We start from the raw sequence: 15099 nt of genomic DNA on the forward strand, positions 1-15099 counted from the left end.
GGCTTGTAATCAGGTGACTACTGCATTGATGTTGTAGCTAAAGTCACCATAAAGTCACCTTCATTATGGTGTATGATATACTTGGACCTGCCAGGACACCCCTTTTGGTTTCTATTATTGTTTCATTCCAGAGATTTGAAAGCTATTTTTCCATCAAGTAAATATTATTTTAGGCATAATAAAAAACAGTCATCACTTAGGGGTTTAGTGATTAGAGGGTCAGGGTTCTAACCGGTTCCAAACCCGACAGAAGTGGGGTTCCTTATTTATAAATCAAATATCTTTGCAGTTAAAATCTCTTTACGACCAACTAAAAATGGATTTTAACATTATTAGAGCCCTGCAACACCCGCTACAACATTTACACTTGTACTAGACATCATAAGAGAAAATACATAATCTAGAATGGGAGAGTTCCTTATTGTACAGTACTTCCTGTGGTGGCTATTGTCTCATCAATGGAACATCACTGACACCTAGTGACCAGTAGAGAATACTACATATCACAACATGTCATCTTCCAAATGTATATTGTCATTCATTTGGCTATTTTTAGGCTTGGAAATACTTAATCTGATATTTTTGGACTAATAGTAGGCCGTAGTCAAACACAAAACAACAAGGATTTATGAATTAATATGTTTTAGAAAACCGTGACAGAGTGAAGCCGCAAAATAGTTTGAGTATCATCAATATCAGCTTATGAAATAATAATGGATTCCATTTTAGAGTGCTTTTCAAGGCACCCAAAATGCTTCCCAGTGATGTGTGACCCATTATTCATTATTATTATGAATAATATTGAATAATATAATATATTATATTATTATAATATATAATATTAATAATATAATATAATATTGTAATGATATGTATATAATAATATAATTTAATAATAATAAATATTAATTGAATAATGTAATGTATAATTATATTATAATATATAAAAATAATATATAATATAATATAACAATAATATAATAATGTCATAATATGTATATAATAATATAATTTAATAATAATAAATATGAATAATATTATTAATTCACTCCACTGGTGGTAATGTACATCTGTAGCTACAGCTGCCCTGGGGTAGTTGGACAGAAACGTTGCTGCCAATTCACACCCCCATAGAGGCAAGGTGGGGGTCTTACCCGGGACCACAAAAACAATGACTGGGTGGGAGGGGAGCGGGGATCAAACCACCAACATTCTAAGTTCGGGATGACCTGCTCCACCTTTTTTCTCATCCCATATCACTAACCTTTTGTGAGTAGGGTATGTTTACTGCAGCCAAATTATACGGACCACCGTTTTAAAAGTAAACTGCATGTGAAACCTTCAGGGGTAGTCCTGGAGGAACACAAATTTCTTCTTTACTGCTGCTTTAAAAATCATTTTTGACAATAGAATCCTGAACAAGGCCATCCTCATACCAAGGCGCTCTCCGTTGGGCTCCATAAAGCTAGATTGAACTAGTTGAATACACACTCAGAGTCATATATAGCAGCCATCCAGGACGGGGTAGAAAAGCTAGGCATTTGTGGAAGGTTAACTGATAGTCCCGCTACTGGAACTGGCAGATTTGGTACTTTGGGAATTTGGAGGTTGACATTTGGTAGATTCACATTGGGCAGATTACTTGTTAAACTCCTGCAGAAGAGACAGACAAAAAGAAACAACAAGAACAAAAAAAACGTAACAGTGGTGTGGGAGCTGCAGAAAGCCATGTGACACTCATCACTCAAAAGTAAAACATTGTTGAAAATAGGGCGGGACGGATGTAAACAAATGCACACTGTATGAAAGGACCCGCAGCTGGACTCACATAGAAAAGGAAGCAAATGTCACAGTATCCAAAATATAAAAAAAAAACTTTTTTTCGCTATCCATTCATTTTATATAATCAAAACACAAAAGCAAAAGTGTGAAAGCCACAAGAAATGATAAACAAGCGCGACGGACTGGAGGCGTTTTTGTTTCTGGCAACATGTCAGAAGCACAAATTATGAAGGTTAGTTCACAAAATAAATAATAAAAAAAAAAAAAAGAAACATTCGCCTGACTCCGATGTGCTGCAGAGAAATGGCTAAGACACATACATTAGTCAGAAACTATTTCCACAGTAAATAACCTTTCCCTCCCTCCCACCCTAAAAAACATTTATTCGGCCCACGCTCTCCTTGTTCGCTAATGCTGAAGGAAGCCAGGCTGAGAATTACTGCTGCTCTCCCAAATTCCCATCCTCAGCTCAGCCGCCGTCTGTCTGTCTGTCCCCCCGGATTTAAAAAAAAAAAAAAAAACAAAAGAAGAAAGCTGAGCTCCAAGCATCCTATACAAAGGCAGAGGCTCCTTACTTTACAGGCTCCCAGGACTCTCGCTCAAAGCCCTTGTGAATTGACTGAGCGATGGAGGACTCCATCAGATCCACATATCTAACCACCAGAGGAGCATACAGATCCTGAAGGTGCTTGTGGAATTTGCCGTTGCACAGATGATCTGTGTGAGAACAAAGACAGGGACACGCTCAGAAAGGGTTGTGAAGAAGAAGGCCCCGGGGGGGGGCCCCCATATTTGGCCCCCCGTATCATTTTATGCGACCCAAAAAAGACTCTTTTATTATCTCCTTATTTTAACATTATTCAAAGTAAGTCATTCATTCATTCATTCATTTTCAGGGTTGCTGGAGCCTATCCCACCCTGGACTGGTGGCCAGCCAATCACAGGGCACATAGTATAAACACATCACACAGCAACTTAACACTGTAAAGTTCATTCATTTTCTACCGCTTATCCTCATGAGGGTTGCGGGGGGTGCTGGAGCCTATCCCAGCTGTCTTGGGGCGAGAGGCGGGGTACACCCTGGACTGGTGGCCAGCCAATCACAGGGCACATATAGACAAACAACCATTCACACTCACATTCATACCTATGGACAATTTGGAGTCGCTAATTAACCTAGCATGTTTTTGGAATGTGGGAGAAAAAACCCAACGCATGCACGGGGAGAACATGCAAACTCCACATAGAGATGGCCGAGGGTGGGCTTGAACTCGGGTCTCCTAGCTATGAGGTCTGCGCGCTAACCACTCGTCCACCGTGCAGCCCAAAGTAAGTCAGTAAAACACAATATTTTTTGTTTTTTATTTTGTCAAATTGAATTGAAAATGATTGTTTCTATGATTTATTATAAATAATGAATATATAATAAAGTTGTTCCTATAAATGATAAAATGTATTTTATCATTAGTTTGTTGGTAAAGCAAACCCAACAATGATAACAGTTAACATCATGAGGCAACTAGAAATGGTTTCATAGTTGCAGACCCTTGGTCAAAACAAACGCCCCTGCATTACTATTACTTGACTTTGTATTATTAACTGTACAAGATGGCAGGCAACTACCTAGCTATACAATTAACAATATGGCGACTCGGCTGACACATAGTCACGTTATACTATATAAATTATACATATATATATATAAATTACAACAGTCAAATGAGTGATCCAAAGTCTTACAGTCCGTCCGGAGGAAGTCATTGAGGAGCTGGAAGAGCGGGAAACTGTCCCAGCTCTCGGGTGACTGGATCTCCAGAGCGGCGTCCATGTCGATGGCGTAGAGGGCCAGGAAGTTCTCGGCGTGCTCCACCATGAGGTCGGTCCACCACGCGAATGCCTGCAGAGACATCGGGAGGGGGGGAGGAAATGCGGGTGAAATGGGACTTGATGAGGAGAATAAAGCAAAAACGAAGGTACCATCCTGGATGTGACTTCACATTTTATTCTGCATTTTTGTTATTGTCAACTTTTATGACCTTGAGTGGGAATTTTGCATGTGAGTTAAGTAGGCTGGTACGCCAACCAGATCCAGCAGGTGGTGCTGTGGTGAAAAAAGTGTAATGAAGTGGTGATCTAATGCAGTGACTTTAAACACGCTAACACCCTGTACTGCTCCGTTCGCCCTGCACGGGATAATCCATTTTATGGGCTGTGGCTTTGTGCTACATTTTGCTCCGTGTCTGCCTGCACACACATCCCCATCCAGGCTGGCAAAAAGCCCCCCCGGCCACGTTATGTCCCATTTCCCACACTCTACATAATTTAAGAGCTGGGCAGTCTAAAATCAAAGACTAGGCATTCGGTGCCAGACTATAAGACGGACTATATATCGGTGACAGAAGTCCACCCCGCCGGCGGATATTATCAGCTACGTGCTTTCCTGTCCCAAATGTTGAGGTGCGGTGCACCTGTTTTTGAACACGACAATACTCAAAGGTGGCGACCATGTTCCGTATAGTCATCCCTCGCTAATTCGGGGTTCAAACATCACTCACGTCACTCTAGCACCGCTTTTCAAAAATGACTTAATTTATGATCGCTGTTTTGTGGTTGATTATAGCGTCACTAGTGATCGCTAGGCATCAGTAATGACACAAAACATTGACGAGACGTGACATTACATGACATTACCTTCAAGGGGAAGTTTAGATTTTCTGATGAGAAGTTGTAGGACACAAAAATGCCTCCTCGAAAACAAAAACAGACCCTTAAGATGGCTTGGCGTTACTTTCTCAACCGTCATATCATGGAATGCCGTGGTCCTAACAAGGGTCTCTCCGGGTGCTGGAGCCTATCCCAGCTGTCTTCAGGCGAGAGGCGAGGTACACCCTGGACCGGTGGCCAGCCAATCACAGGGCACATATAGACAAACAACCATTCACACTCACATTCATACCTATGGACAATTTGGAGTCGCTAATTAACCTAGCATGTTTTTGGAATGTGGGAGGAAACCAGAGTACCCGGAGAAAGCCCACGCATGCACGGGGAGAACATGCAAACTCCACACAGAGAGGGTGGAACTGAACCCTGGTCTCCTAGCTGTGAGGTCTCTACGCTAACCACTCGACCGCCATGCAGCCCCAAAAAATAAATTAATTAAAGAAATACCTCAAAATTCTTTTTGCTATGATATGAAAGAATTTACAAAAAGTATCAATATTGGATCCATATCGCCAAAAACCGGCCTGAATTCTGCTCAGTATCGGATCGTACATCACTGACATAATGGATACTAAAATAACATTGCGTGTATTTTTGTGGTTGTAGTTTACTGTGGTGCGGAAAAAGACAAAAATAATCGAAAAGAAATGTGATGCAGCACAACTGGATGAGGCTCGGAAGTAACTAAGTAGGCTTTTTTGTTGACAATAACAAAGACAAAGCCCTGACACAAACAGTAGCGTCATGCTTATAAACACTTCCACGATGCATCTTAGTTGTGTCCTTCTTGACTTATTTGATATATGTGCACTTAGGGTTAGCGCAAGCAGTACCGCATGTCTGCTGCCTTTTTCTCCTTTATCGTCATGCAGATGTGCAACCTCCCTGCATGCCCTGCCAAGCTCCACGAGAAGAGACACTAAGAGGTGCCGCCATTCACATCAGCCGCATACAACAAACCCATAGCCCACATAATGTGAATGCCACTCATCGCATGCACATTGTTGTCCTTCACTTCAGCACACAGCATCTCTAGTTAGAGCGGTCAGGCTTCCCTACAAGGAGAAATATCTTACCAAAAAATGCTTTCCCGGATCACGTCCTGCAATGGCAGTACTTACACGTCCACTTACCGACTGCTTGTGAGTTAAAACGCAAAGCGACAAGCAAAGCTCTTGTACACCTCATTCGCTAACAGATTGTAGGGGGATCGGGTTAGTCGAAGATAGTCAAGCAGTTGAGGTGCACCAAGCTCTGAGGATAGCGCTTTTCAGGGGTGCTCGGACCCTTGTGTTGTGTTCTATGGCAGTGTAGCAGCCACTCTGAAGTGTTTAGTCAATGCAATCAGTCCAGAATGGACATGCACAGACCCATTCAGTGTTCTTACGTACCTCTTTTCCCTGCACGGACAGTCACCAATCACAGTGAGAACACAAGAAGATGACAAATATTGTATTTTTGAGGGTTTCTTTAGACAGTATAGAAGTGGGGATGGAGAAGGAGAAGCTTAGTGGGGGGGGTAATGCTTGAACAAGAGTGGACATTAACTGTCAGATGGAGAAGGATGGTGGATCAAAGTCAGAGGAGGTTCACATGGAGCATACTTGACTGGTTCTGCATGCTTGGGAGAGAAAGGAAACCTCTTTATGGCCCGATGGACATGCGTTATGATCACAGTCATGTTTTGCAAGCTCCTCTTGGTCGCCTATATTGCCGACACCCCCCCTCCCTGTCTCTTAATAATAGCCTCCAGAGAAGGCGCTTTCTTGCCATAGTGGCACACATGCCATACAATAAGGGGGTGGGGGAGGGTTGGTGCGTGAAAGGGACTGGAGAGGGTAAAAAAAAAAAAAATCCAAATACTGTACCGATTGATCCGCAGAACTTGTGACTGCCGCCTGTCAAGCATATTCAAAGAGTTACAATAAATCTGCTTCATCTGCATGCTGGGATCACACTGGATCATCATTTGCCTACTCAACATGTCGGGAGTGATGCTAAATCCTTCTCCACTAAGGCTGCGTTCACACTTGTGCTTTGGTGCAAATGTACAAATGGCAGTCGGTGCCTGATTTTTGTCATGTGACCATAGGCCAGGGGTGGGCAAACTTTTTGACTCGCGGGCCGCTTTGAGTTAACAAAATTGTCTCGGGGGGGGGCAGAATATATATTTAATACGCACTATTTTACGCTTATAATTCTGACAGTCTGCATTGAATTATTAGTCTAATTTTATCTGTAAAAGTGTCATACTATCAGCTGTCACTATCAGACCACAGCAAATTACGAAATTTAATTTTACAGTTTTGTTTTTTCTGAATCAAACATCCGACTTGACTTATGTTGCCAGCTGTTGTTAAAATTGTTAAAATTTGAAATATTTAGAAGCAGTTGATGTTTGCTAAATAATCACTAATAAATACAATAAATCACTATATTGACAGTTACTATGGTACCCATTATGTCATTGTATGGTCATATCACCTCATACTTCGGTACGTGACAAACAAAAAAACAAAAAAAAAAACCTTAAACCATATTAGGAAAGCAGGAAGTGATCAAATTATTATGTCATTGTAGGGTCACATCACCTCGTACTTCGGTACGAGGTACATTATTAAAAAAAAACAAAAAAAAACCTTAAACTGTATTATGGAAAGCAGGAAGTGAACAAATGCAACAGTTACTGATTGTAAAAGTACCAGATGGAGGGGTAGGATTTAATAAGCTTTGCTTCTTCCTACTCCTTTTGGACATGTGGAACTGTGAACTGATTATGTGATGCATTCAATTGTAATCTGATGCGTGTTCAAATGAAATAAAACCATTACCATTACTATAGAAAGCAACTGGCGGGCCGGATTCAAACGCTTAGTGGGCCGCATGTGGCCCCCGGGCCGTAGTTTGCCCACCCCTGCCATAGGCTGTGCAGTCAAGAACGTTGTTGTGACATAACTCATAACGTCTGCTGGGTTGAATAAATACTGTAGGTTATTTTGATGTTCATTTTTATATCTTTTTAATTTTTAAGAATTGTTCATGAATGAATGACTTACTTTGAATAATGTTAAAATAAGGAGATAATAAAAGTGTCTTTTCATATTTTTTTTTCATCAAAACGAAGGTCCGTGGGGAGCGTTGAGGCCATTTTTGATCATTTTGAATGATTTTTCAAGGCACCAGAATCTTGTGTTCTTGGGCTATATAAACATGGTAGCTACCAAAAAGATTACACTCTCATCTTTCATCAGAAAAAGAAAGTTTGTCTCTACCTTTTTCTGTTCTTTAGCAATCAGTAGTAGAAATGATTGTTTCAGCAAAATATCAGGGGGAAAAACAGCTTTCACTTTAACTTTCAATTGGACAAATTCAGCCGTATATATTTATTCAAAATATATAAACAACTAATAATAATAATAATAAATTGTATTTATATTGCACTTTACATTACGGAAATCTCAAAGTGCTACAAAGAAAGCATGCCAAAGTGCTACTATGCCATAAACAACACAAAAAAAATTATTTTATGTGAAAATAATCATTTATTTACAATTTGCACATTTGGAACAGAACTGTGTGTGTGCGCGTGCTTGAGCGCGCGTGCACATTTAAACATTTTCTTCCACTTCCTGGTTGCTGTGTAGCTGTTTCTTACTTGGGCTTGATGCATGCCAAGCTCTTGTAAAAATGCACTTGTGCCATCTCGTGGCTGTTTTTACAGTTTAAATCTGCACCAAACATGAGCTCTTTTATTGTGCAGTTGTGTCATCACATCTTTTTGCCTCATGTGCTAAGAAAAATGTAAAAGATGTAGAAATACATCTTTGGGATTGCGTGTTTGGGCTGAAAAAAATTAAAAAATAGGTACTTTGCTAGTGACTGAGTTAATTAATTCCCCCCTTACCATGTGGCGATATTGCCAGCTTTTAACCGAACCAAACCTGACAAGTGTGAACGCACCCCAGGAGCATATAGAAGCATCACATAATAAAATAATGTCAATAACTGCCTCCTGCAAAATAACTCCATATAAGGCTCAGGGTGAGCTATTTATGGACGACAACTGCACACGATACTCAACGAGGGGCCTGGCATCAATTTTCTTAGTTTAAAGGGATCTTTTTTTTTTTTTTAGCAAACTGTAGATGAAAGCAGCTTTATTTATAGCTAACTGACTAATTATAGAACAGCTGGTGAGACTAGAGCAAGTGTGCTTGGAGAAGAAGGAGCGACGGCGCTCACTCACCTCAGCGTGGTGCTCCTGGTTCTGCTGCAGGACCTCGATGACTAACTCGGCCATACGAATGGTTTCCTCCAGCTTCTTGGCAGGTGTGACTAAGCGGCCTACATTCTCTGAGACAAAAGGACGAGGGAGGGAAGCGGGGTCAGTCAAGCACAGAGCATGATATAAGTGTGGGGGGGTATTATCTGACAGCTCTGATTATTTTGCCACATTTAGCACATGAAGAGGGGGGGGTTCTGGTTTTTAGTGCATGTTGGGCTGCAGGACATCAGACACTGAAAGTAGACATGGAGATGGAAGTGCTGCATGCATGCACACTGACAAGTTCCACTGAATAAGCATCTGTTTGGAGCTTTTGCAGGTCAGAAATAACGTCTTTATTTGTGTACTTTGGTCGTTCGTTAAGAAAACGAATCTTTACGTTGTGCAAAAGCTCCGAATCATTTGCTTGTTCATTGTAAAGAGAGTGGTGATGTCATTACACTTGAACAGGGGACGACAGTGATGCTTCACATGTAACATAACATGTAACACACACATGTAACATTATTGCAATGATGGCCTGAATATGCAGTATATTTTATGATCATTTCTATTGATTGACTGGAGCTCATTTTTCAGCATTTTGTATCAATTTAATAGGATTTTTTTAATTATTAGCATTTTTCTGTGCTCTCACGACCTAAAATACTTGGCTGCTCTATTATTTAGCGTGTCGTGATTCGAGAAAAATGTGTTCATTCCATAAAAAGATGTTCATATCTTTATTATCTGTTTGTATAATATATTTTATGGATGATGTGGTCCATAGAAATTAATCAGACATGCACATATTTTGGGTGTTATATATAAAATATGTGCTTGAGGACAGGAAAGTGCACGTTAATATATGTGCAAATGTACTGCTTTAAATGCTCTAATTCAAGTCTTTGCCTAAACTGCAAATTAGAGAAAGGCTGTTATTAAAGAAAAACTAACAGTTTTTATTATTTTTTTTCATTATGCGAGATATAAACACACGTCTTTTTCTTTTTTGTGCCTTCTAAGGATGTAAAAAACAAATCAAAAAGGCAGCCAATTAACGGGACACACCTATTCCGCCTACAAAGCCTGCTATTAAAACACCCACTCCAACCCCCCCAACAAGATTTTAAGGTTGTCCGTCCATGCTGTGAGCATATAGTAGCAGGTGCATTCATGATAACATAAATACATAAGTATTTTTGCCATATTTTGGAAATGTAAAGCAGAACTTCTATTGATTTTACATAGCAAGACAGAAAGGCACACGAACCACTAATAAGTAGCGTTACTTTCACTAGTGGCCTGTGGCGTTGTCGCTAGCCAGCTAGTAATTATTGTGTACCACGACAGACAAATGCTTCTTAAACTACCTTGCAGAGGTAAGTACACCATGACGTTGCCTACAGCCGCAGCTGTTATCCCTAATGTGATTATTTGCCTTTTTTTTTGAGGATTAATTGAATATTGGCATTAATTGGAGTATTTAGGGTGCATGTGTGTGTCTGCATGTATACACACATATATACTGTATATATGTGTACAGTATACACATGTGTGTCCAAACCAGAAGCTAAACATGAGTTCACCTGGATCCTTTTGATCCTTTTGACCTTTCTCAACTTGAGCACCAAAAAGGAGGAGAGAGAAGATGAAGAGATGTTTAGAATTAGAGACGCTTATTAGGTTGCTTCCACACTAACAGTGGTGGGAGGGGTGGAGGGAGGGAGAGGGAGGGGCACTTTAAAGTTGTTCTTCATCACCCTCTGATGATGATGTGCGGAGTTCAGCTCCAGGAAGTGTGGTTTCTAGGCAACAGACATGTCACATGTCACACATAATCAAAACAGAGATGCCGAAAACGTTAGCCTGTGGGAAAATGTCAAAGACCCCCCCCAAAAAAGTGAGAAGACGCTTGTTAACACACAGACAAAACTCAGCAGGACGCACAAAACATCATGTCAGCGTCAAGACGGGACAAACGGAGTCAAGTTAGGACAAACAGATAAAGCGCTCCGACTCAAAGAACCCATCACGTCCTCCTGTCGGGACTAACCCCCCCCCCCTGCTGTCAAAAGCCTACCTGTCGGCCACGGCACAGCACTGACACATGATCAGACCACATGACTGGAGGAGAGATCAATGTAAGCAATGTAAAAATGCATTCAAGTCAAAGGAATGTGCATTGAAACCAAAAGAAAGAAGCTCACAAACCAGACCGCTCATTCATGTCCATCCCAAAGCAGATGCTTGTAATAATAAGAATTTAAAAAATGATCGTAGGGTGCTGCTCGCCTCTCTCGACTCCTTCTTTCCCGGGCACTCAATCTCACACATAAAGCCACGGATAAAAAAAAAGAAAAGAAACAGAAGCATGGCAAAGAGAGAGGGGAGGCAGAGCGGGGGGATGAGGTGATCAGAGGAGGCTTTGGATGTACTCACGGATGGTTAAATCCATCACTTGAGACGCCAAGCAGAAGACAGGGTGCTCATACATTTCCCTCTTTTTCCCTACAAAAAAAAAAAAGGATCGAGGCATGCAAGAAGCTGGGGTCAGACGAGGAGGGAAGCTGAAAAGGGAGGACGTCTGTCCGGGTGAGACTGGAAGTCAAATGTGCTCATTTTGAAAGAAGGCGCCTCACGAGGACAGTAGGGAAGATAGTAAGGATGCTTCCTTAGTATCTTGTTTGCACCCTAAGCAGTTCTTGTCAAGGCATTAAACCGCATCAGTGTGCAGTGGCGTAGAATGGGGTGCCACAGGCTGGGCAAAACGAGTACTGCACCCCCTAGTACGGGGGTAGGGAACCAACGGTTCAGGAGCCGGGTGCGGCTCTTTGGAGGCCATTTATTTATATTTTTGCCTGGCATCGGAATGCAGCGTGATCAAACGCCCACTGATTGGTTAAACGCCTCCCCACACTACGCCACTACGTCATTGTGGTCATATGCCACTCAAAGCACATGCAAGGTAGCGGATGCCGGGTTGAAGGCGGGATCAATCCCAGCATCCCTTTTGCTTTGGAAGCCACTTAACCGCACGTCGCCCAGTACAGTTTGAAGCAACTGTGTGGGAGAGGAGAGGTAAAGGTAAGCGGAGTCGACAGGGAGGACAGCGGGGAGGCAGAGCTGACAAGAGAGCTGCTGGTATCTCAAGGCGGGGGTGTTAAGGGAAGGTTAGAGGAGTTTCTAGAGGCTGTGATGGTGTGCATCCTTTTGGGAGTCGTGACTCAGTCCAGACGTCTGGGCATGACGAGAGATCAACACTGACAGCTCTCAGGGCTTTTTTTTTTTTTTCGACTTGTTGTTGGAGTTGAATGCATTTTTACTCTCATACACACGCACACACACACACATACATACACACCTCTACACAACCTGAACTACAGAACAGCACAGAGCTAAAGCAGGCCTGAAACAAAGGATAGAGTTATTGAACTGGAAAGTGAGTGACACCATTTGGGACAAAGATACAGCAAGACAAGTGTCTCCATCTTTTTAGTGTCTTTTCTTATCTTATCGCCGAAGAAATTCCAAGTGTTTTCATTGCAGTGTGTTTGTTTGTTAGAGGAACGTGAAAAATAAATCTAAAACACGCATAGACAACATGCACAGACAACACTAAAAAACTTGGGCATTTCCGTATGTGGAATGAAGTCAGAATCGAGCAAGTTCAATAGAGGCGTTAACTGGAACACGTACACATTTTACCATCATCATTCGCTCAGTACAGGTATTTTCTTTACCTTCGATTTTAGCGTAGTCTTTAATCCGCTGGTAGTTGAGGTGAGCGGCCTGCTCCAAACATTTGCGGATTACTCCTTTGACTTCTTCTGGAGGGACTGGGGTCACGATGTCCTTCATAAGGACCTGGGGTGGGTCACATTTCAAGAAAAGCATAATGTCAGTCACTTTGGAGATCCAGGTTTGGTAATGGTAATGGTAATGGTAATGGCAATGGTAATGTAATGGTAATGTAATGGTAATGGTAATGGTAATGGTAATGGTAATGGTAATGGTAATAGAATGGTAATGGTAATGGTAATAGAATGGTAATGGTAATGGTAATGGTAATGTAATGGTAATGGTAATGGTAATGGTAATGGTAATGGTAATGGTAATGGAGGGACTGGGGTCACGATGTCCTTCATAAGGACCTGGGGTGGGTCACATTTCAAGAAAAGCATAATTATGGAGATCCAGGTTTGGTAATGGTAATGGTAATGGTAATGTAATGGTAATGTAATGTAATGTAATGTAATGTAATGTAATGTAATGTAATGTAATGTAATGTAATGTAATGTAATGGTAATGGTAATGGTAATGGTAATAGAATGGTAATAGAATGGTAATAGAATGGTAATGTAATGGTAATGGTAATGGTAATGTAATGGTAATGGTAATGGTAATGTAATGGTAATGGTAATGGTAATGGTAATGTAATGGTAATGGTAATGGTAATGGTAATGGTAATGGTAATGTAATGGTAATGTAATGGTAATAGAATGGTAATGGTAATGGTAATGGTAATGTAATGGTAATGGTAATGGTAATGGTAATGGTAATGGTGATGGTGATGGTGATGGTGATGGTAATGGTAATAGAATGGTAATATAATGGTAATGTAATGTAATGGTAATGGTAATGTAATGTAATGGCAATGGTAATAGAATGGTAATGGTAATGGTAATAGAATGGTAATGGTAATGGTAATGTAATGGTAATGGTAATGGAGGGACTGGGGTCACGATGTCCTTCATAAGGACCTGGGGTGGGTCACATTTCAAGAAAAGCATAATTATGGAGATCCAGGTTTGGTAATGGTAATGGTAATGTAATGGTAATGGTAATGGTAATGGTAATGTATTGGTAATGTAATGGTAATAGAATGGTAATGGTAATGGTAATGTAATGGTAATGGTAATGGTAATGGTAATGGTAATGGTAATGGTAATGGTAATGTAATGGTAATGTAATGGTCATGGTAATGGTAATGGTTTTATTTCATTTGAACATGCATCAGATTACAATTGAGTGCATCCCATAATCAGTTCACAGTTCCACACGTCGAAAAGGAGTAGGAAGAAGCAAAGCTTATTAAATCCTACCCCTCCATCTGGTACTTTTACAATCAGTAACTGTTACATTTGTTCACTTCCTGCTTTCCATAATACAGTTTAGAGGTTTTTCTTGTTTTTTTTTGTTTTTTAATAATGCACCTCGTACCGAAGTACAATGTTTATTTCCTACACGGCATCATCCAGTCTGGTATTGGTTTGAAAAAATGATATCATGCATTAATGTGTATTTTTAATATTTACAAACCCTTTCCAGCAGAGATAAAGTAGCCTTCAGTGCACCTTCAGGACGCCCAAAGGGGAAGCAATATCTGCATGGGAGGATGAGGAGAGAAGGAGGGAGGGTTAGTACAGGACCGAATACACAACCGATTTTAAAACAGAGTGTGCATCACCTGAAATTTACAATCTGGTTTTCCAATATCACACGCAACCGCTCCTTGATGTCTTCAAATCGCTCCTTCTCGTCCACTTTGACCGTGCTCAGCCCGTCCGGCCTGTGGGGATCACACAAACACACATGAAAACAGCACACAAAACACACAAAACACACACACAGTTGTGTGGCTGACTTGTTCTGGACAAGAGCTTACTGAGTTCAGGTAACACCACGTCTCACCTGTTGGCATCTTGACAGACTTTGGAATCCTTTCTTTTTCTAAACTTCAATATGAGGTGCGCTCGTTTAGAGCCAGTGTCGGGATTTGGCCCCTGGGAGCTGTTAGGGCTCGTTAGGGCCTCGTAGCCCAGCGGCCCCCAGTAATTGCGGCCCTCTCTGACTTTAATGGACGCATGGGAGGATGAATAATAAGGACAGTAAGAGACTACGGCAACAGAGGACAAGAAAGAAAAAAACACAAAGAAAAAAAAAACAAGGAAACACGTGGACATATGCAAATGGTTAATAACACAAAATTAAAGCATGACACAGATTGTATTTATGGGACTGTCATTTATTTTGATTTTTTGCAGGCTAGTTTTAGCGACCAGCAACAGGTTGGAGTACACGACATTACTTGTGTGACACTTTTTATCAAGACATGTCATGAATGTACTTGTTACTGTATGCTCACCGCATGGATGGAAAACCATAAAACATGGTTGGGGCTTTTTTGGGGGCGTTTCAATAATGGACTTTTAGGCGGAATGGGTGTGTCCCATTAATGAGCAGCCTCTTTTTAGCTGTTTCTATATCAAACAAGAAAAAGATGTACAAAAGGATTGTGGATGATGGGCAAAATACTAACAGCAATC

The 15099-nt window shown here is 41.0% G+C and overlaps 1 protein-coding gene across 10 annotated transcripts in view; it reads right to left on the reverse strand.

Annotated features, from left to right (window-relative positions):
• cadpsb (Ca2+-dependent activator protein for secretion b) overlaps positions 1 to 15099 on the reverse strand; it is an 84009-nt gene that overhangs the window by 12035 nt on the left and 56875 nt on the right. Inside the window, exons 14-22 of one of the 10 annotated variants that reach the window (XM_058091124.1) lie at positions 14241 to 14342; positions 14093 to 14156; positions 12514 to 12637; positions 11213 to 11281; positions 8753 to 8859; positions 6375 to 6404; positions 3523 to 3679; positions 2358 to 2499; positions 1492 to 1653 (exon numbers count right to left, since the gene is read on the reverse strand). In XM_058091124.1, the coding sequence (XP_057947107.1) occupies positions 1492 to 1653; positions 2358 to 2499; positions 3523 to 3679; positions 6375 to 6404; positions 8753 to 8859; positions 11213 to 11281; positions 12514 to 12637; positions 14093 to 14156; positions 14241 to 14342 (957 nt within the window). Of the gene's footprint in view, positions 1 to 1491; positions 1654 to 2357; positions 2500 to 3522; positions 3680 to 6374; positions 6405 to 8752; positions 8860 to 10359; positions 10393 to 11212; positions 11282 to 12513; positions 12638 to 12675; positions 13534 to 14092; positions 14157 to 14240; positions 14343 to 15099 lie in introns of those variants that run through there. The other 9 variants (XM_058091290.1, XM_058091552.1, XM_058091210.1 and 6 more) reach the window with 9 other exon arrangements.

The sequence above is a fragment of the Doryrhamphus excisus genome, chromosome 1, assembly GCF_030265055.1.
Source record: "Doryrhamphus excisus isolate RoL2022-K1 chromosome 1, RoL_Dexc_1.0, whole genome shotgun sequence".
NCBI lineage: Eukaryota > Metazoa > Chordata > Actinopteri > Syngnathiformes > Syngnathidae > Doryrhamphus > Doryrhamphus excisus.